This window comes from Eurypyga helias, unplaced genomic scaffold (assembly GCF_000690775.1).
Source record: "Eurypyga helias isolate BGI_N326 unplaced genomic scaffold, ASM69077v1 scaffold17936, whole genome shotgun sequence".
NCBI classification, from domain to species: Eukaryota; Metazoa; Chordata; class Aves; order Eurypygiformes; family Eurypygidae; genus Eurypyga; species Eurypyga helias.
Genome location: NW_010257664.1, coordinates 1 through 23106, shown reverse-complemented (window position 1 = coordinate 23106; position 23106 = coordinate 1). Strand labels below are relative to the sequence as shown.

General features: G+C 43.6%; 1 protein-coding gene across 1 annotated transcript; it reads right to left on the bottom strand.

The window, feature by feature from the left end:
* On the bottom strand, positions 1–22670 carry GRPR (gastrin-releasing peptide receptor). The gene is made up of 3 exons (XM_010154106.1): positions 22252–22670; positions 4512–4863; positions 1–393 (listed from the first exon to the last, which is right to left on the bottom strand). Exons 1-3 carry the CDS (start codon positions 22668–22670, stop codon positions 1–3), a joined length of 1164 nt encoding a protein of 387 aa, XP_010152408.1.
* Between the last annotated feature and the right edge of the window lie 436 nt (positions 22671–23106).

Sequence of the window (23106 nt, the reverse complement as noted above, 5' to 3'; positions counted from 1 at the left end):
TTAGACGTAGCCTTCATGGCAGATGTGGTTGCCATTGATGAGGCTGAAGGTGGCCAGGGAGTGGTTGGTGCTCTTGAGGGACGTCATTCGTGTGGTGCTCCTGGCCATGCTCTGGGACCGGATGAGGAGGCGAGCTCTGCAGCAGAAAAGCTGGTTGTTGAACTGTTTCCGAAAGCTCTTGCTGAGCAAGTAGAGAGCAAACGGGTTGACGCAAGAGTTAGTGAACGCCAGGATCCGAGCGCAGATGCTGGCAATGAAATGCAGCACTGAGGTGTCCACCTCTGAGTAGTGGTAGGACCGGTATAAGTAGATGACGTGAGTGGGAAGCCAGCAGAAGGCAAAGAGGCACACAAAGACCAGTACTGTCCTGGCCAGGCGCTTACGGGATTCAATCTGGAAAAAGAAGGAGAAATGCAGGTTATCAGCTATTCCCAGCTCAGAGCAGCAGCTAACTATTTTTCCCAGCGCTGCAGCTTTGGGGCTAGCCTGTGGCCAGCAACATGGACTGAGTAGGGCAACCTGGACTGCTGATGAACATGGAATCAAGACCCCTCCTTTCTCTCCTCAGTCTCCTCCTAAAAATAAATAATTCTGAAAATTTATTACATAATGAAATAATCTTTCCTTTCCTCTTTAGGGAAAAATCTCCAATGGCTTGTCACTGCAAAATCCCAGCTGAGGCAACAAAAGTGCAGACACCTGCATTAGTTAACCCCATATAATATATATGTTCATCTGTAATTTATATATATTATCTTATTATTATTAATTATGGGTTAAGGGTCTGGGATATTTCACAGAGCCCGGAGGCAGGCCTTTCTGACTTGGGGCCATGTGGTGTATGTACACAAAAGTGCTGCCAACAATTCATGGCCCTTAGAGACCAAGTGCAGCACTCAGCGGCCGAAGGAGCTGGGGAAGCCAAGAGGAAATTCTGTACTTGCAGAAACACGGAGGCAGCAGCAAAGTGGACACTTCAGCTGAAAGAGCTGGGGCTACGAGGAGAAGGCAGATGTCAGTGGTAAATAGATGGATGGCCACCTCTCAGCACAATTTGAGCTTTGTCAGGGAAAGATGTTTTTGCAATGTCAGCTAGCATGCGGTATAACCTTCATCCAGACAGGCGACACTTATTGTACTTATGTGTACAGGCTTGGAATCAGCCCAAAGGTATTGCTCAACCAAGGGGAGCTGAGGTAAACCGTACCTTGTCTTTTGTCCACCAGTGCTGCACACTAAGATAACAATGCCACGGCAAATTTCAACACATCTTTCTTCCTAACGAACACAAGAGCTGTGACAGAGGTCACCAAATACAGAGGACAGACAGAGTTGCCAAGAAAGACCTGCTAAAATACACTGCTCTCTGGGAGAGGTTGCACAGCTAGAAGTTCAGGGAAGAAGTTCAGTGTATTTAGGACATGTGTAGATGTGGTGCTTAGGGACATGGTTTAACGGTGGACTTGGCAGTGCTGGGTTAACAGTCGGACTTGATGATCTTGGAGGTCTTTCCAACCTAAAAGATCCTATGATTCCATGATTCTGTCAGTTTGTGGGCACGGAAACTATAACACTTCTGACTTTTTAGGGCTTTGCAATGTTCTTCTCTCTGGTAATCCCTGCACCTCTTCCTAGGCATCCTACTGTATTTGAGTAGGACCTGAATGGCCTGAAGCTGTCCCTAGTCCAAGTCCTGCTGCCCTTCCTTCTACCCTGGTGCGGTCGCAGTGCCTGGCCAGGCTCCTGGGACACTTCCCCACTCTCAGTCGCCTTCTGAGCTGCACAGGTACATCAGAAACTGAGCAGTTTACATTGGCTGATCTTTCCTCAGGACAGCTGCAAGCAGGGAGTAGGCAGGAGTGACCTGACAAGCCCATTTTGACTTAATTTTGTGCCCCTTTAAGAGCACTGACTGAAAATCAGCCATTGAGTTTAGGAAGGATTGACATGTACCAGATGATAATGTCTCCAGAAAGCGGGCTGAAAATTAAATCCTTTGAGAAAAGGCTGTCCTTGGCTAAGCCATATATTCTTTTAAAAGTATCCTTAATTTGATATAGGGCTATTGAGGCCACATCTACACTGTAAAGAAAGGAAGCAACACAATAAAGAAATCAATACTAGTTACAGAATCACAGAATCATAAAATTGTTTAGGTTGGAAAAGGCCTCCAAGATCATTGAGTCTGACTGTTAACCCAGCACTGCCAAGTCCACTGTTAAACCTTGTCCCTAAGCACATCTCTTAAACACCTCCGCGATGATGACTCAGCCACTTCCCTGGGCAGCCCATTCCAATGCTTGAAAATCCCTTCAGGGTAGAAATTTTTCCTAATATCCAACCTAAACCTCCCCTGGCACAACTTGAGGTTGTTTCCTCTTGTCTAATTGCTTGTTACTGGAGAGAGGAGACTGACACCCACTTCTCTGCAACCTCCTTTCAGGTGGTTGTAAGGAGCAATAAGGTCTCCCCTGAGCCTCCTCTTCTCCAGGTTAAACAACTTCAGTTCCCTCAGCTGCTCCTCAGATGGAGCTCGTCTCACATGGAGACCTATAGCTCTGGAATGAACCGCAGGATGGGAATGATGGATAAACGGTGCTAGACTGCAGCCTGGCCTTTTGCTTTCTTTAGAGCTCTTTCCCCAGAACCAAAGGGGGTAAGGGTTTCTTTTACTACACTTCGTTCTCACTAGTCAAAACAGTCACTGAATCAGCAGAAAAATGGTCTACAGGGAAGAAAGATTTGTACATGTTCAGAAGGAGAAAAGGATAAGGAGTTCAGGAATCATGCATCATTTAACGGGCAGAAAACACAGCTTTCCAGCTTTGCTGTTCCACCTTAGTACCTGATGTCTGTGTGAGATGATCGCGGTAGGTCAGCCTAAGGTGGAGATGTCTGCTGGGTGCCATTATATGGACATTTGTTCAGCTGCAGAACAGCTGTTGTCACTTCAGCTTAAGTTGAAACACACCTCAGTCGAAAGGTAAGAAAAATAAGGTAAATATGTCCAGGTAGATAAATTGTTTAGAAGCAAGTTACCCTGCTGTTGCTTTCTTACTTGGACAACATAAGGCTCAGATGCATTCAAATTTAAGCACTGACCTGAAATACCCAGTTACACATGCAGGATTTGGATTTTCCCTTGGAGATGACACTTTTTCTCTCCAGTTGCTTACAAAAGGAGCAGTTAAGAGGAAACAGTCTCTAGCTAAAAGGCTGGAGTTAGGTTGGCCAAATCCTGGCTAAATCCTCTCATTTGGTTCAGGACCTGCAAATTTTCAGCCACACATTTTCAACCAGAACATGAAACTCACTTGAAATACATGGGTCCCAGCTGAGCCAACCCAACTGTGAGCTCTGCAGTGGGATGGTTTGGGGAGTTTTATTAAAAAACACAGTTGAGTGACAGCAACAGAAGTAGTTCGGCTTTCAAGAGTACAAAGGGAAGATTAAAAGATTGTATTATTCTGGAGAAAATGGCCTACTTGTATAAATCAAAGACTGTTTTAAGGTAAAACCTGAGGTTAACAGCTGTTGGACCAGAAGAATATTGACCAGTTTGACTTACTAGAGGGCAAATATCGGGTGGACAAGTTATTCTATCCAACACCACTCCCCTCTGGAGACAATAGAAAAAGAGGCATTTGTAGAAGGAGAATTATAATGACCAACGGAAAGAAGTCAGAACTCTCCTTTTCTCTTGAGAGTTCACACTGCAAAGATCATGCTATCCACAAGACATACAACTTCATTGGATCTGTGAGGCTCCCATGCCACCCTGCTCCATCCTCCTTCCTGGAGACCCTGCTCCCACCACTGTCCTTCTCTGGTCTCCACTCCCCTAGTCCCTCTCTAGCCTGCACTGATTTCTGAACGTGGCCCAGCACCGGCAGACAAGAGCTGGAGCCATGGTGAGGGCAGGAGGTATCGCCGCTCCCATGGAGCAGCTGTGTGCCTCCTGCCCTGACAGACCAGTGCTCCTGGCCACAGAGGGCCCCTGCAGAAGGGGCTTCTCCCACCTCCACTCACCCATTGTGGTGTCCCATTTGCTTGTCAGTTCAGAGGACTGAATTACAGAGCCAGCATTTTCCTCCATGTAAAGAGGGACTGCTTTGCAGGGCAAGGCTTTATCCAAGGTCCTCTCTCTGACAAAGCAACTTAGAGTAAGCTTTGATTTTCTGCTGCGTCAACCCTCAGCTTCAGTCTCCAAATACCGTCCTTTCCCTGCATCCTAGTCAATACCTTCCCAGGCTTTGGCATGGGTTTCCTGCTGTATTTGCCATGGCAACCACTCTGCCAAAGTCTCTGAACTTAGAAACAGGAGAAGATGCTTTAACTGTTTAGCACTTTGCCACAGCTTGTGTCAACCTTTTAAATTCTTTTAGCCCACCTGATCTATTAAAATTAACTCCACAGATGCATTTGGTCCAAGTGTAAATTTCCCTGTATGCACACTCTTTGTTCCCAGATTGATAGGGAATGTGGATTTTTGAAGAAAGTCAAGTCTCTACCTGTTTCCTCACATGCACGTTTCCTTCCACAGGGATGTTGTAAGCGCTCCGGATCAAATTCTTAGCAATGAAATAATAATATACTGAAATGACAGATAGGGGAATGATATAAAAGATGAGAAAGGATGCCATTGAGTGAATTTTGGGATGTAGTCCATCAGAATGTGGGTAAGGAGCACAGCTGATGAAGGTTTTATTAGTCCCTTTGTCATGGAAAGGGTGCAGATCTGAAAACACTGCTTCAGGGATGGCAAGCAACATGGATACAATCCAGATTATAGCAGCTCTCACACAAATCTTCATCAGTGCATGGGATGCTTGGATTTCCATCGGCCTTACTATAGCTTTGTACCTAAAAAATAAAAAAGAAAGAAATAATTTACTGACGTCAGTACTCACCCATTGTATTCTTGCTCGTCCCTTCCGTTGAGGAAAAAAAAACAAACAAAACCCTTCTCAAGACTCTGATTTTTGTGTGTGTGTGTGTGTTTTAAATTTCAATGTTTTCAATAGATTTCTCATTTTACATCAGAGCCACCTGTCATGGGTCCCTTCTGTTTCATGCATATTGATTCTGAGTTCATTTAATTTGTAATCGACCCAACAAAGCACAGTGCTGCCTGACATTAATATGTATGTGTCCAAATAGCATTAAGATAGGAAGCACATTTCATAGACTTCTCTTCAAAAGCATACAGCAGTTTACAGCCCGTCACAGAATAGTGTTGAACGGAACTGGATGGAGGCTTTGCCACACCTTTCAGTCTGAGCTGTGAGTATGCTGGCCTCCTGCAAACCAAATCTTATGTTTTCTCAAGCTACAAAGAGCATGTTGTCCATTTTAATTGCTGTTTGGTCGTGTAGCTGGCAATTAACAATTGTCCATAACTCAGTGCACCTATGCTAAGTAGCCAGAGCTGCTATGTGACTTTCTTAAAGAAAACAACTATTATGCTAGATATGCAGAAGACTTTTTTTGATTTGCAATTTTGTCTTTCAGGATTTCATCCTTTCAGAAAACTGTACTTTAGAATCCAAGGAAATGAAAGAAGCAAAGTTATCTGAACCTGATAGGTGGTTCAAATAACCACAGAAAACAGAAGACTAGAAAACAGAAGAGCTTCTTATCTGCTGGAGTCCTGCTCTAGAAGGAGCGTGCACTCTGAGTAAATCACGATTCACATATGCGTTTAAGCAACACAGTAGAAGAAAAAAAGATAATTAGGAAGGAATATCTACAGGTTTCATGAATTATTATTTAGGGTCATTATCATAACAGTTACGATCTGGTGGATGTTTTTCTTCCCTTGGTCATTGTTAGGTCCCTGGGAAGTGAGGGGTGCCTGGGCCCTATGCTGTCCCAGCCCACTTTTGGCATGGTAGGTTACATCCCCATGTGGCTGCTCCGGAGTCCGTTTAAGCTGCTACAAGGATCCCAGCTCTTTCAGCCAGCCAAACTGGGCACTGTGGGAGAGCATAACGCCCTGCCCCAGACCAAGCAGCACCCAGCATGGCCCATCCACATGGCAGTCCACACCAGGGACACTTCATGTACATGATTGATTCCTCACACCCTATAGCCTGCAGTATCCTAGAGCTCAGCATTTCAGAGAGGAGTCTATCATCATTCCTGCACTGTTTTAACTAGGTAATTGCCTTATTTGCAGGATAAGCACACATTCAACTTCATTACAAGCAATACCCTGTTCAGCATGCCTGTAATTTCCCTTTGGGTGTGTACATATGTGTGTGTGTTTTATATACACACACATGTATTTATATGCATACCTTTTATACAGATACATGCATATACATGTATACATAAGTACACACATACTTACATTTACATTTATGTATATTTGTTTTTATAAAGACACTATCTTGGCATCTCATCATTTGCAGATGTTTCTTCATACAGCCCCACTGGTGTCTTGTGTAGATGATTTTTTTCTTTAATGGACTGCAAACACCTTGCGCAATGGTCTTCTGTTTAACCACTTACTCTCCAAGCTCTCCAGCTTCCCTTTACTCCAGCTATACAGCTGCAGCAGCCACACATAGTATTTTTCAGGCTTGCTTAGCACCTCTTTAACTCACATTTTGAAGCTGGGGATTAAGTGGTGTCATACTAGAAGGCACAATATTTCAGCGCAAGATCATAATCTCAGGTGAAGAAAATCACAGCACTTTTAAACAAATATGATGTTACGACTACTGCAGTAATAAAATGGAAGAGTTAAGGAGGTTGCTAAAACAATGTAGCTGAAATAGCTCAATTTATAGTCCATTTCACTGGTTATAGATTATTGACAGAAATGCTAGCTAACTGAACATCTTCAGTAAACCCTAAGGAAGATAAATGCAAAAGGAAATTAATTACTTATCAAGTTATTAATAAATATAGTCAGTTCAAAGGTAGTTCAGTAGGTGCTTATTGCATGCTTGTCAACATGGCATGTTAGCATAATTATTTCAGGGATTTTGTTACATAATATAGCCAGCTGAGAGAATATTTTCCAGTAGTAATTTCCAGTAACATGAATGAATTGAAGAATACAGAGAAAGAGAGATTCTGGTTTATTTTTAATAACATTAATAGATGGTAGGGAGAGACAGAAAATGAATCCATTTTAGATTAATAGTACATTTTAATTTAGCATTTCCAAACAATATAATTTTGAAAGAACATAATTAGAAATGGCTTAGAATTATGCCACTGATTATTAGGCATTTTGTTTATTTTTTAAAGCCTGCTACAGCAGATACAGAAGAAGATCTGAGAGATGGTTTGCTTGCAAGGGGATCAGCGTAGACCCAGATCATGAGGTCAAAAGCACAGAAAGATAAAGCAGAAAAAAACAGACCTAGAAAATAGTCTTTAAAATGTAAGTTCTCAGATGTAGGAGCACACGCAGATATTTTCTTAAGAGCCTGACAATCGTATTGAAGCATTTTGCTAACTATCTGCATGACTTTGATGATGGGCTACCTTATTCAGCAATTTTCAGCAATCTGTGATATCCTCTGAGGATTAATGCTTAATTGGTCAGTTTAGATCTGGTGGGAGTCTCCTTTCCCAGGCACCTCGCTGATGCGTCGATGGGTCTTTCACCACCTCTCGTCTCAGCTGCTGTGCTCTCCCACACCAGGTTGGGTTCAGTACAGTTGCAACAGGGGCTGCTCTGTGTAAGGGCATGAGGGGGCCACACACATGAGGGACTGAACCCCCCCAGACTAGGGCTGGGATGCCAGTGGAAGATGTGCTTATGGTTGGTAGTCAAGAAATGAAAAAACTGCATCTCCTGGCTGGTTTCTGAGCAGAGCTCAGGAACTCTGCCACTCCTTTAACTTTTCCACAACACTTTCCCACTAGGGTCAACTCTGGGTTTTATCATTTCTTAAGAACTTCAGCAATGTAGATGGGATTTGAGCAGCAGCTGGTCCTGTTTTTCAGCGTCTGTATTTCCTGATTATGCATCAAATATTATTTCAAGCTTTCCTCAGCTTTGTCCTCTGCAACTTCATTTTCTATGAGTTAGCCTGAGGCACATCACTTTCCCATATTTAACATCCAGCATTTGAACAATCCCATCCATTAGAAGGGGACGTTGCTGAATATGCCCCTATACCTCAGCGGAGCCTAGGACTGAGGTGGCCAGACGAGTGAGCCCTCACGCGAAGGTCTCGCAACCGCGTTATTTTCAATGCATGCAGTAACACGGGCTCTGACGGTATGTGTGACATTGCATGCTCGGCTTGTCTGCACTAGGTCCAGCCACAGTCCTGGATTTATGGCCTCTGCTTCCTCTCACATTCAGTCTCTAATTATTGTTTGATACCGCTTTTTTTTTTTCAGCTGAACTCAGCTGAACTCCTTTCCCAACCCGCTTTAAAAGAAATTTTTGAAAAAGATTAAAAAACAGAGGTACGATTCATGTCCTACAACAAAGGCCAAAACTTAAAAAGAAAAATGTGCCTTCTGAAAATTCAGTTGAATAAAAAATGGTACAGTCAAGAACTTGTGTCAACTCCAATCTCTCTTCAGTTGTCAAACGGTGCAGATGAAAATGCCTGGGTTGCCGATCTGATAGGAAATATGAAAGAGGCGCTGACCTCTACTACTGCGCAGTCTTTGAACTTTGTTGTTGCCACTGCGCTTGTGAAGGAGCAGGCCGCCTCGTGCACAGCAGCTACCGCTGACCTTCTGGGTAGGATGGATGCCAGGGATCTCTGCATCTCGGAGCCTCGTTCAAAGTCCGCACAAAGAAATTACACATGGGGCTTTCTTAAGTGCAATTAATATAATCAGAGTTCATGAGGCACTGTGAGGGTTCACCCCATAGAGGGATCCTTCTCTCCACCAGCCATGCTGACTACAGTGCTGCACCTCTTCTCCGGGTCAGTCTCCAGGCCTCCAAGAGGAGCATGGTGAGAGTGTTGCTTCAACACAGGATGCCAGAATTTAATAACATATAATGCAGGATCACTTCTTAACCTAATCCCCAAAATTCACTCGGGATTGGTAGGAACCCACAGGGTGTGCAACTCACCACTGAATCCTGGAAAATGCCTTATACGCCTCTTAGGATCTTTGTTGTGCTCACTGAATAATTGTTTCTCACTAACGAAACTACTGAAACGACCATAAACTGCTAAAATGTGACACACTCAAGGTTCTTCTGTGGTAAATACGTTTCCCACTGAGGTTAATATGCCAGGGAAACTGGAAAACTGTGTCATTATCCTTGTGTTAATAATAATGTAACTAACGATAACACCACCTAATGTACTCTAAAACTTTGACTATGCAAACATTGGTTAATACCGTACACTTAGTCCCAAAGCTGCAACTTCAAATATAAACATCAAGGTAGCTTTATCATGAAAAAGACAGTTACAGATATACTCTCCAAAGACATGGATCAAAATAAGTCTCCAAATGAATGTCAAAGTTTCTAGGTGCAGTTTCTCTGCTGGTGCAAAATATTTCAGACATCTTTGTGCTCATCAGCTGAGCCAAGAAAATACACACCAGCTGAAGTATAAACAGACTTTGCCCTCAAAGCCATATTGCCTACACATTCCTAAGCATAGAGATATAAAGGGGTGTAATCTTGCTCTCACACTGAGGAAGAAAGGACTTTATCCCTAAGGCAGCAGCTCCAGTGCATCCCTCATGTTTTTTTTACTGTCATCTTCATCCACTTACTTGTGCCTTCTACAACAGCCACAAAAATTAAATAAAAACAACTAAAGCATGGGAGCAAAATCAGATGCTTCCCTTGGATTTTATATTAATTTAGCTCCATATGTCTCACTGTCTGGTTTTTGTTTTATTAGGGAGGTAACTTTATGTTGTGTGTGGAAGCTGGTGCTGTAGGCAGCTTTAGCTTGCTTTCCTCTTCTATGTTTGCTTTGTATTAATGCCTTTCCCTCTTCCCTTATGTCAGCAATTAAAGCTAATATAGACAGCCCACACAACAGCCCACACTGTATATCTGGTAGGTACAGGTTGCGAAAAAAGAGACAGGGTTTTTTAAGCTGGGAGACACCACCTTCTGCAACGTCTTTACAAGTGGTAGGTTAATAGATCTTAATTTGTGTGCTCTGTAACAACTGCCGTTGCTGCCACTGGCAATGGGAAGGAAACATCCCTCCCTCATGGCACCAAAGGTGGCTAGTCACACAGTTGACTCTCAGGGATGTTCCTCGTGACCGAATATGACAGCAAGGACTGTGCTGTAACAGCAGCTATGTGCTGGCCACTGCGTCCCTCTCATCTATTGAATATGACTTAATAAGAGGCACTAAGTTGCATTCATAACTCTTCCTTACTTTTTTTCAGCAGTAGGATTGTAACAAGATAAAATGGTTGAAAGAGGGTCTGCCACAGAGTACTGCCCTTTTTTATCACAGTCCTTCCAAGCACGGCTATCTTCCTGCAGGTAAGCCTCATGCTTGCAAGAAATATAAGAAAAGAAAAAAATCCTTCCCATCCTTCCAACAGGAAAATGGGATGCTGCCCCTCCAAAATAAATTTGCAGGAGTACTTAAGTTTCAACAAAAGTTCTTCCAAATAGTATCATCCATTACAATGCCCTAGACTGTTTACATACATGAAAAGATACTGGGGCCCACTCCTGAATTTGTATAATGCTTTGAAAAAACAACTGCATAAACCTGTTCAAACAAAATTTCTGAAGGCTTGCTCCCCTCCCCCTCCCCTTGCTTCGTTACCAACCCTACTGTTTAGACTGCATCAGCCTGCAGAAAGATTTGCCATATTGCCACTTTCTGTTTTTTCTCTGGAGAAAAAACTTTTGAATCTGTTTAAACTGAGCTCTATTTTGAGACATTGGGTTAATGTGAACCTGACACTTAAAAAAGCAGGGATTAGTTGGATTGGACCGATGTCTTACAAAAATAGTCATGTAAATTGCTGTGAAGTGAAAACGCTGAGTTCTTCCCAGGCCTAGAAAATGAGCTCCTGAAATTGCCATGACTTCCTATTGTAATGATGAAAGAAGTGCCCCTCAGTCAACATGTCCCCGTATTTCTTCTGTTCCCACCTGTAACTGAAAGAGGGAGAAAAGACGTGCAATTCACAGTTCCTCTGATCCCCAGTCATCTGTTCCCCTTTGTAAGCTTAATACGTGCACATCGATCCGGCCTCGGCCCATGAATTGACTGAATGAAAATCTTCTCATTAAAATTTTGTAATTATGTTCTACTAGTATCACATCATTGTTTTGCCTACATAATATGAAGGACTGGCTCAATAACCATGCAAAAAGAACCTCAAGCAACAAGAGAAAAAGTTGGTGCTATGCAAAAACTGCATAAATGAAGCACATGGAGCCTTGAGTGTGAAGCTCCACTTGGAAAGCAAAGAAAAAGTCTTACCAAGTATCTGAAGAATTGTTTGAGAAATACAATGCCCTGAACTTTCTTTATTGTTTCCACCATGAATGTTATGAATATTTATAGCTCTGAGGACAAATAATTCAATAAATCCACAAAATTGCTAGACTGTCTAACCCATCAACACACTCTGACAATCTGTTCTGGGTCTATCTGCTTTCCACATACTTTGTTAAGATTATCATTATTATGCATGATTCTTGGGTGAACTTCTGTCATTAAAATCTTTACTTTAGTAAATTGCATATGGGCACAAAGGCATCTATAATGGGCTAGTCTTACACACATTGACAGGTACTGCCTACTTTCTCTTTTTATTAATTAACATATAAATGAAAAGAAAAAAGAGACATTGATGGAAGTGACATAGTTCTCACTTACTGAAGCGTGTGTTCAAATTTCAGACTGTAATGCAACATACTGCTATATCATCCTGGAGTCTAGGCAAATGGAAATGTCAGTCCAGGAATCACTAAGATCAAAATCAAGACAGAGTGTTTTAAGAGACCACTGAATTGAACTTACACATTGGGGAAGGAGAGCTTAGACAGAAACCATTTGATAGTGAATGAGTTATTCCTAATCATGACCATGCAGAGCATAGAATATTTCCAAAATTAACTATACATATGGAAAACAGTGGATGTAAAGGTTACTGCAGGAAATAGTGGGAGTCCAGTGGACGATGTTTTCCTTATTAGAAAGATCCCCTTTGCACCCCAGGGTATTTATTCCCTGAAGGTGATCTTCAGCCAAGTCTCTGAATGAAACTCTGATCCCAACTCAAATATTTCAACAGAGCCAGCCTTGCAGTTTGCCACAGTCCTTGCAAATGGATTTGACACCTGCTGTCTGAAGGAGGGGTGAGACCCATTCATTTCAAAAACACCCTTTGACTCCAAAACCAGCAAGTCCCTCCCTAGCCAATGCTCCTCAGCAGCAGCTAGTCACTGCACACATTTCTACGTGCTTGGTGCCCAGTACAGTCAGAGGGATACACCTGCTCATGCCACGTGGCACTAGATTCCATGATGGTGGAGCAGCTTGCTGGTGCTGGGGGTGTAACATGTGTGCATCCAGAGCAGAGCTGGAAGGGCTGGTGCTGGCACCTGGGTCACCAGGCAGGCGAAGGAGCAAGCCCTGGTATTGCTTTCCTTCTAAGGTTTTGCTATCTCAGCCCGAGTCTCCAGGGTTGTTAATGGCATGGGACCAGGGACTCAGCGTGCCTGAGGATTGAGCTCTTGCCAGGGCAACTAAAGCTGAGGCCTCAGGCACGGACCCCTTGTCACACTAGAGAATCAGCCTTAGTTCCTGAAAGCACCACCTTTATTATTGATGCTGGTGCATAAAACCAGCATCACTGGGTAACCTGAACACGTGGCATAATTGCTGGATATCTCACAGACCCAGCTATAGATATTTGTTGGAGTTTCTAAAAATGGCAGTTTCTCAACTCAAAAAGTCCTGTCTGTGATGTGCAATAAATCAATACTGGACCTTGTTCTGACAGAGAAGGAAGTATTCATCATTGACCTAAAAATTAGCAGCTCCTTAAGCTATAGCAGCTGTAGTGTGCTTAATTTTGTGGAAAGAGAATAAAGATATATATGGATCTTTAGAGAAGCAGGTTTCCTAAAGTTAAAAACAGTTGTCAGATCAACTGACTCGGAATACAAATGTAAAGGGTGAGGTGCTAACTATGCATGAGAGGCTGACCCCCAGCCTCCTCCCTCATCTCCCTCATCTTGCCCTGACAAAACTGTGCAGGGCAAAAAGCTGCCCTGAATAAGAGAAAATGAGGAGTCATGCTAAAACCTCAAAGAAGCAATTAAAAAAATCAATATACAACAGATGGGGAAAAAAGGCAAAAGGAAATGACAGCAAACATCAGAGTTTAAAAATGTCGGTGACTGATAAGGGAAGCTGGAGGAACCAACAAAATATCAAAGGTCACTATGCAAAAGACAAACATGCATTTTTAAATATATCAGGAACAAAAGAAAATAATCAGTAAGTCAGGCATACATGTAAATGGTGAAGATATGAGTTAACAATGAGACAAGATAAAAGACAATTAGATATTTGTCTTCAAGACCAAATGTGGAGGACATATCTATACCATGTATGCAGTGCTACAGATGTAGCAAAATATTCATCAGCTGTATTAAAGAAGATGTGAGCCAACACCTGCTAACACAAACCACTTTCACACCAGCAAGCCTGAATAATTTACACCTAGGAATATTAAAAGAATCAGCTGGGGAACAACTGCTGTTGATTTTTTCACAAATCTTGAAGAAGTGGAAAAATTCCCAAGAAGTGGAGAGCTGACTCCAAGGTTGTGAAGTTCCGAAAGCTGGAAGATGTGACCGAGAAAACTACAAACAATTGGGTTGCCCAAGGCCAGTTGTAGACAGAAAAATGGAGAGGGTAGTCCTACTAACAGCTGATAATTAATATGTCTGTCTTGCTTAATGCATGGCAGATTTAGTTTTTTTAATATTGTCACAATATTATAGGTGATGTAAAAAGGGTGTGGGCTGTGTTGGCGTACAAGAGAGGCGCAGCCTGCATGGGCACTTTGGCATGGGTGACCATGCATGTAGATATGCACATACATGTGCTGGAGCATGCATGGTCCTCCCTTCTTCATCCAGACCCAAAGCAATCCCTGTCCCTCTGCCACTGGACAAGGGGTAAACTTAGCAAACCTGGTCTGGGAGGTGGAGCCATGCTAGGTGGGAACCACAAGACCCATGGCCTCCCAAGCAGGTCCCCAAACATGCCAGTAAAAAGGTAGCAGTGGGTGGAGCCATTTCTAGCCTGGGTCCTGGGAACCTGCTCTAACTGCTGTTATTTATTACATATATCAGCTTCCTTGAGCAGCTTTGCTGGGAAAGTTTGCAGATGACACAATGGCTGACTAGACTGTAAAAATACTGTAGAGTCACTGGGATAAATGTTCATAGTCTAACAGAAGCCATTTTAATTCAGCCAGATGTAAAAGAGTATATCTAGGACCCAAGTGAGCAGATTATGTGAAAAAATTGGGGATCTTTCAAGGAAAGAGAAGACCAGGAGAAGACATTGGAGCATTTCTTCTGCACCTGACAAAATGAGATACTCTATGCTGTCCTTACCATGCCATAGCTTTAGTGTAATCAGTATCTGAGCTATACAACATAAAACTGTCAGTTATATGATGCTTAAGTCCTTTCTGTGGCTTCAGTCATAAGAGACATCACCTCCATATGAACTTTCAGCTGCATGTTGGAGCTAAACCGTCTAGTGCTGTCTCTGTTCTTATCACAGTCACAGCATGGTTTGGGTTGGAAGGGACCTTAAAGACCATCTACCCCATGCCCCTCCCCATCATGGACAGAGACACCCTACACTAGACCAGGTTGCTCAGAGCCTTGTCCAGCCTTGCCTTGAATACTTCCAGGGATGGGGCATCCACAGCTTCTCTGGGCAACCTGTTCCAGTGCCTCAACACCCTCTCCATGAAGAAATTTATTCCTTATGCCCAATCTAAATCTACTCTCCTTCAGTTTAAAGCCATGACCCCTTGTCCTGTCACTACAGGCTTGGTAAAAACTCTCCATCTTTCTTACAAGCCCCTTTAAATACTGAAAGGCCACAATAAGGTCTCCCCAGAGCCTTCTCTGCTCCAGACTAAATGATCCCAACTCTCTCAGCCTTTCAGTTGTGCTGGTAGTTAGACTAGTATGCACTGGTTAGAGGTTGGGCACATTTTGTTTGAAATACAACTTCTAAGCAGTGAGCATAACAGGATGCCACAGACACGAGGGGGACAGGGTGGTATGTCCTCCTTTGGTCTGAATACTCAGGAAGTTTCCTAGTGCCACTGAAAAGATCTGGTTTAATCCAAATGCTATGACATATTCAGCAGCCCGGGGAAGGAGAGCTGATGTGGGAGATGGCTAGAGCTGTAGTGCTAGTCCAGCAACTCCATCTGTGCCTCTCCCAGGCCATTTGACTGTGACTAAATCTCATGCTTCAGGGCTGTCTGCAGGTGTGAAGAAATAGTTTTTCCTCTTAGTGTGTTGTGGTACTGTTTTCCATCCCATCTTCCCATGGAGCCACAGAGGTGGGCTGTAGCCAGAGGGAAGGCAAGGACAGGATGGGCAGAACTCTGATCACACTCCTCCAAAAGTGAGCAAAGCAGCTACTGGACATTTCGCTGCATATACAGGCCAGGCTGTGCCTGCTTTTACTTTCCAGCTAAACTCCCTTCTACTCTTTTTGGCCAGGCTATTGTCCACTTCTGAATACCAAATACGAATGCCTGAGCCGATGGGACCATCATGGGCTCATCTCCCCACGGCAATGCTCATGTCCCAGCCTGCCGTATTCAGTCTGACACAGCCGGCAAATTCTCCGTGGCCAGCCGCTCTCCTTGTTAACAGTGTGTATGGCACCTCATACTGCGAGACCATGACAACTGATTGGGGTTTTTAGGTTTTACTGAAATGTAAACATAGGTAATCCAACTTTTCTTCCTTTTGATTGCTTAAATATTGACAGTCTCCAGCACATTAGCACTGACTCCAACCTCGGATTTGCGCAGCAGTCCCACTGATATAAATGGGAGCTATATTGTTCCTGGTTATAGTATTGTATCTACCGTGTTTTGGCCATCTGCTCCCGGTAATCAAGATATTCAGAAAGTTTGTGCTGTTTGATCTGCTTCTCTTGGTGCAGACTGATGCAGGGGCTGAGGAAATGAGAGCTAAAACCAAGGGTGTTAAGGGTGTTTATATTATATTGACATATTGGCCAGCAGCACAGAATATGAGACCCTTTACATCAGCTGAAAGATATATGTGTATCTCTCCCTGCACATACGCTGTGCCATCACCACAGGAAGAGCAGTGGCACAGACACTGTGCTAACAGCCAGGGTCGAGGAGGGGCTGCCCAGTGCTTCGGTGGGAAGGAAGGCTTCCGGCTGGGGTCTGAAACCCCTTCATTTGTCTTGCCTGGCTTGGAAGGACTGATATTCTGGCTGACATGGTATCAGTGGATCCAAAATGTACATGTGGGGATATCATTCTGCTGACTTGAATCAACCAGATGAGGAGTAGTTCAGAGAGTGATTTTCTCCAACACTGTTTCAAAGCCTTCCTGAGGCTGCACAGTAAATTACAGCCCAAGTAAATTGCCCCAACATAGTGCCTTAGTGACCTGAACGGATTTCATGACTGCTGTGACTAGACTGCCCAGAATAAATCCACAACCACTCTGGACCTGACACCTCACAACTGATGGTATTAAAAAAAATTGTATCACTCTGTAAATCAACTCAATGGAAATTCGGTTTGGCTTTCTAAAGCTTTATTTTAGGGTGGCACACTTCCCTTAATCCTCTTGCGGAGACATAAACCAGTGATTGTAAAATAAAACAAATGAACTGACATGTAGATATTACTTCTCCTTTGGTATTGTACATGATATTAATAGTAGGGGCTGGAGACATTCAAATCACACAAAAGATAGTTTACTAAACAAAGATTTTTGCATATTTAAAAACATCTTTGTGAAAGTCCACGTTGGTTTCTTTCTTTCCACCTTTTTTTTTTCATGGGGAGAGAGGGTTGTTCGAAGCTTTTTATTCCTTAGCTAAACAAGCTGTCGTATGAGTTCAGAGGAACCTCAAAAGTTGTGGCTGTGACCCACTCCAAGGGACCCAGTGGAGCTGGAAACACTGCAGCGTCCCTGCATCCAAGCACTTATGTCAACATTTCCAAAGCTAACATCGTTATTTCAGGTCTCCCACACGACTGCAATTCCTGCTATCTGCCCCTGGTTTTACCAAGGAAAGCCCCCTACCCTCGCCTGTAATGTCACCCCATGCGTCTCACTACACCGGCAATCCGTTCAACCACAGGCCAGGCTCAAGCTGGCAGGCATTGCTGCAGTCTTCCAGCACTAAATCCAGATAATCCAAGGTGCTTAAAGTAAAGATGCTGCTTGTAAACTCCAGTGAGGCTTTACACATACTCTGCGGTGCGCTTGTAAAAGCAACATTACTTCAGGAAGGTTTCACTGCATGAGCACCAGAGCGTTTCGATTTTTTCCAGCATCAGCAAAGCAGCAGGGAAGTATGATCAGTGTTTGACAGCTTGGGTAGTTTGGATGCAAATCTACAAACCCTGCCAGTCATGGGAGAAACAGTCAATTAAATCAAGACATCTCCCGTGACAAGGGCAATTAAATGGGCTGCTTTTCCTCTTACTGCGCCAAGATTTTCCTTAGTTTCCTGTCACTGGCTGGGTCAGCCTTGGCTGTGCTGCTGGGGCCAGCGGCCCAGGTGCCACCACTCTCACAGGCACCTCCACACCCCTTCCCCTGGCACCCAGGAGATGGACAAGCCAGAGGGGGAAGCCAATCTCCCTCTTCACGGGGATGAGCTGAGTGACAGCAGAAGAGATCGGTGCCTCGACAGAGCAGAGCAGCAGGGCAGACAGATGTCCTTCCCCTGCCAGCCTCGTTCACAGTCCTGCTAAAACACACAAACACGCAGGCACACGCATGGACTGCTTGTTTCCTTGCTCCTGTATACTCAGCCCTGGCGCCTTATCGCTCACGGAGGGTGGCTGTAAGCACATCCCAGGCCTTAACTCTCTCCTGGCTGCTCAGCAAATTTGCCAAGTTTGCAGGAAAACAGGTCTCAGCAACAGCTCCCGCTGCTCCTGCAAATGCAGCTAGGCAGACACAAGCTCCCCACAGCCAGACAGCCAGCCCCACAGAAAATCCATTTCTAATACTGTTAACTCTTTTTTTCCCCTTTCTTGCTCACTCTCAAATAATTTAACTTTAGCCTGATACGATCTCATGCTTATACACAGAGCCAACCTAAGCACCCACGGATCCATTGGCTACACCCTGCCTAACCAAACCCACGCAGGCACGCCCATCTGCGTCCCTATGCATGCGGAGCACCTTGCAGGCTGGGAGGGTCCCACTGGGGGAAAAACCGAGATCAGCAGTTTGTCCCTCTGTTTCTCCTTAAGAAAAGTTTTCAAGTCAATCCTTTGGACAACCCCTAGGTCTTGGCGGGTCAGAACACTGAGCAGCTTTAGGTGAGTTTTCGCAGTCAGCAGGAGATGATCGACCCGGTATTATTAACTCTGCCTAACACACGGGAAAGTGGAAATGGAAAGAATAAAAGTGTACCTCAGGAAGGTACACCCTTGTGACCATGATGTGAGCTGTGCCAAAATCTGTTAAAACTCAGCCACTCACCTTCAGACGGTGATCCAAAGCAACCAAGAAGTGGCTGAGGTCCCTTGGCTTGTTCAGCTCAGAGAAGAGAAGGCTGAGGGGTGACCGACCTCATCACACTCTGCAGCTTCCTCAAGGGGGGCAGTGGAGAGGGAAGATCTCCTCTCCTCTCTCTGGTGACCAGTGACAGAACACGAGGAAATGGAATGAAGCTGCGTCAGGGGAAGGTCAGCTTGGACATTAGGAAAGGGTTCTTCACTGAGTGAGTGGTCCGTCACTGGAACAGGTCCCCAGGGAAGTGGTATCACCAAGCCTGCCAGATTTCAAGGAGCATCTGGACAATGCTCTTAGCCATACGGTTTAGGTAGTCCTGCAAGGAGCAGGGAATTGGACTCGATGATCCTTAGGATCTGTACCATTTTGTAACATGTAACATATGTGTTTCACTGCTCTCTCACTTACTGTATCTGCCCATCACACCTACCCAATGCCTTGTTTTGATGGCCTCCTCTTTGGAAATGACCCTGTTGTGTCACACTCCAATGCTTTTCTTCACACAGATTTTTGATCCCAGAGAAGCTAGGTCTCTCTAGACATCACCACAATGCCTTCAGTAATTCCAGCAGTTGTTACCACTTGCTTTTGTCAATGGAAACACACTGAAACTGAGGGGGTTTTATTATTACTTTTTGCAGAAGATTAATTATAGATAAAAGGTCTGTGGTGTGCTGACAAGTCCCCCTTTCCTTGGAGACAGACCCATGTGATGCTATTCGCAGCAGATGGTTTAGGAAGTTTTTCTCTCCCATGGTCCATGACTTTGATTCATGAGAACAGGGACATTCACATGCCTCGTGTGAGCCTCTCAGGTAAGGTTCACATCACTGAACATTAGCCATCTCAAATATGAGCATCTAATTTGTGCTGAACAGCAAGGTTTCCTCTACACCCAAGGAGGGAGATCAGTATCCTTGACACAGTCATTTATCCTGTCTCCTCTGGAAGTGTCTCTCTCCATGGACTAGGGGACGCCTTGCTGACTATCCTAGTGTGGCTCCTCACCTCAGAGAGCAAAAACCAAGCAAGATAAACTGTGCCTGAGCAGTTACCTGCTGGACTCCTGAGTCCTTGTGTTACCCTGCTCTCACCACTGTGCCCCTGTCTTCTGCAGGTGCTTCCCTTCAGAGCCCAGCTGCAGCTCATCCTCCATGCAATGCCATGTCTGACCTCAGAAACCGTTATCTGTGAAACCATCCCGGTACCATGCCCAGCATCTCTCTGCCCCAGGGGCCACAGCAGGGCATTGGGCTGTGGCTCCCTTCACAGTCCCAGGCAGGCATCACCATATTGGGCACAGTCAACTCACTTCTTGGAAGTTTTCCCTGTACATTTTAAGTTTATTTTCCTAATGATTCTGACATGATTAATAATGGCTCCTAGAGTTCACGGTGACAGTTTTAAGAAAATAGACTAATAGGCTGTGAGCTGACAAAATATAGACTGTGTTATTCTGTAACAAAACTATCCCAGCACTGTTGTTAATATAGCAAAACAGAAAATACAGTAAACATAACAGATAAGGCTCATTTTGTAGTTCAATGCACAGCATTTAAGATTCATAACTAATAAAAGTAAAAGTTTTGTTATTATGTCCTTCTGCAGTGGACAACAGATGCATTAAAAGAGGATAAAAGGAACCCTTAGAAATGAGAACATAAAGTCTTCTCCCACAGGCATGCCTGTCTCCCTGGTAGCCAAGTGGCATTGAAAAGTGTGGTAACACTTGTTTAGCAGAGTTCAGCACGACGGTTAACAGGATCCACATAGAGCTGAAGTTGAGAACTTAGTCACCAAACCCCAAGCTTGCCACAGTTGCTGTTTTCTGTTCTGTTTGCTCACTGCAGGCAAAACCACCCTATTGATGTGCTGCTCAGTAAAAGCATTTGCAATGTTTACATTACGTGGCACGTGATCAGAGAGCAACAAATCTCTCTAACATAATATACATTATAACGCTTTTTTTTTTTTTTCCCTGACACTCTTTGAATCAACTTACATTACAGCTTTGGAAAGATGAGTGTTCTGGAGAAATACTCTTTTCCTAACATTGTCTTCAGAGCAGGCAGGGAGGAGTTAAGACATCACATGAAACTCAGAAGTGAAAGTCTAAGTGGTCCTTTACTAGAGGGTTTGTGCACTTTTCCTATTTTCCCAAGTCTTTTAGAGCAAATTGCTTGAAAAATTTTGTCTGCACATAGGCCTGTTTGTCATCTGATCTTGGGGCAGAGAGTGTTATTTTTATACTTACATCTCAACACGGAGGGGTTAATAAACATATTGACTGTTCTGCCACTGAAACACTATGGAGTCACCTGCTGTCATTGAGACCACATGCTGTATATTGAAATACGGGCATGAACTACCTTGAAAACTGAACAAAAATAGTCTGATGTTTTAAAGTAGGAGGTTAGGAGGAGAGACACAAAGTGGCATGCAAGGGACTACCTAAAGAAAACCTAGTTTAACTTCTTTGTGACCAAGAAATACAATCCCCAGGACCTTTTTTTTTTCTTTTTTGTGCTAAACAAACCAAATAATTTTTCTCTTTGGAAACTTTAGTACTTTCGTGAGATTTGATAACTTTAGCATGGTGAAAATATATTCCTTCATTTCTTTCTGAAGCATCCAAATTAGAACAAAATACCCTGTCTTCTCTGATGCACAGAGGAGTTTCTATAAAAGCTGGCAGTCTAATAATTACTTAAAACCTTTTCAGAAAGGTAGGCTTCATCCTTCCAAATAACACTCAAATTAAAATGTCTTTTGAATTTCAATCTGAGTGCTGAGACAGTTTTCGAAAGCCTCACAGCAATCTAAAACAAAGCTGGCTTATTAGTAGCATATAATTTGTTAAAGTCAAACTTGTTTTCACATATGCTGAAATAGCATAGCTATTAAATGTTATTTTTACCAAACATTAGTGGAAAACAGTTTCTGAACCAACAGCACAGATCAGTTTTGATTGGAGAAGGGGCAAACTATTTCATCAAGGAAAATATACTGGCTACAGTGAACTGAGATGCCTGGCTTTAGTCATCCTCATTTGAATATTTGGAACATATTTCATGAAATACTGCCTCACATGTAATTAGCCTTAAGGAAGCAAGCTACTAGAAAGAATTGATTCTAACTGCACTTTAAATTGCTGCTCCAGTGCCTTCGCACTCCATGAAATACGGATCAATTATCTTTTTGGCAAATATGAACATGCTATCTTTCAACAGGGCTTCATTAATGTTATCTTTTCTCTCTGGTCTTTAGCTTGATTTGCTCTTTTTTCTTTTAATTAAGCCAGACTGTTAGCTAAACTGCAGAAACCTTTAGTTTAACCTAGAAAAAGTATCCTCTGTTCAGTCTGCATCATAACCACCAGAAATTAGCCAAAGTTGTTCTTTTTCCCTCATTAGGTTAAAAAAATACACTTGTTACCTGAAAATACGCCTTCATACTCATGCATTTTATGGAGCCGCATTTATGCGGGCTTTTTTTCAAGGCTACAGCAGCCAGCTTACCTGTCAGCTGAGAGAGCAGTGAGAGTAAAGACTGACACCCCTACAGAAGTGAGCTGTATGAAGGGGATAAGTTTGCATCCAGTTCTGCCGAACAGCCACTCATCAGCAAGGTACCTGCTGGCATCCACGGGAACGCAGGTCACTAGAAGCAGCAGGTCTCCCAGAGCCAAGCTGGAGATGAACAAATTAGGAACATTTCTCATGGATTTCACAGTACAGAAGATCTTAATCAAAGTGATGTTGCCAATAAGGCCTATCAAAATGATGATCCCGTAGATGGTGGGGATGGCGTAGAGGAACGCTGGGTAGAACCAGTCGTCACCGAGGAGGGAGAAGTTTGCGCTCTGGTTGACGGAGATGTTGTAGAGAATGAAGTTATCTGTTTCTAGGTCCAGCAGAAGGCACTCTCCAGATGCCATTGTCCTACTTTGCTCTTCGCAGAAGACAACTTTCTTCTTTGAAAATCATCAAATAAACCGCCTTGCTTTAATTTTGCCGCTGCTTGCTGACTTTAAACAGTCAGAAGAGTTTAAAAGTCATATCACTTTGTGACAGTCCTATCGCTCTGCGACACATTTTGAAAATAAACAAGCCAAAAAGCAACTGCACGTTGCCTAACAGTACTGTTTCCGTGAGGAGAGAGGAGAACATCTTTTCAGCACAGTTTGAATCCTGAAACTTGCCTTTTCCTCCTTGGCTTGTCTGGCTCCTAGGTATTCCTCAGCTCTGGAAGGCCATTTATCCAATTCAGCGTGGGAAGCATTTTCTAAGTCGAGGCTCGTTAAATTCCCAGCTCCGGCTCTGCCGAGCAGGATTGCGTCCGGAACAAGGGAACCGCAAAAGGCAGGAACTTTC

What these genes read in the sequence shown, in the direction of transcription:
- GRPR (XM_010154106.1), bottom strand. Translation starts at nt 22,670, where the DNA reads ATGGCATCTGGAGAGTGCCTTCTGCTGGACCTAGAAACAGATAACTTC. An exon ending in ACTGCTCTCTCAGCTGACAG is followed by an intron (nt 4,864 to 22,251) that starts GTAAGCTGGCTG and finishes TTTATTTTTTAG; the next exon opens with GTACAAAGCTATAGTAAGGC. An exon ending in ACGTGCATGTGAGGAAACAG is followed by an intron (nt 394 to 4,511) that starts GTAGAGACTTGA and finishes TTCTTTTTCCAG; the next exon opens with ATTGAATCCCGTAAGCGCCT.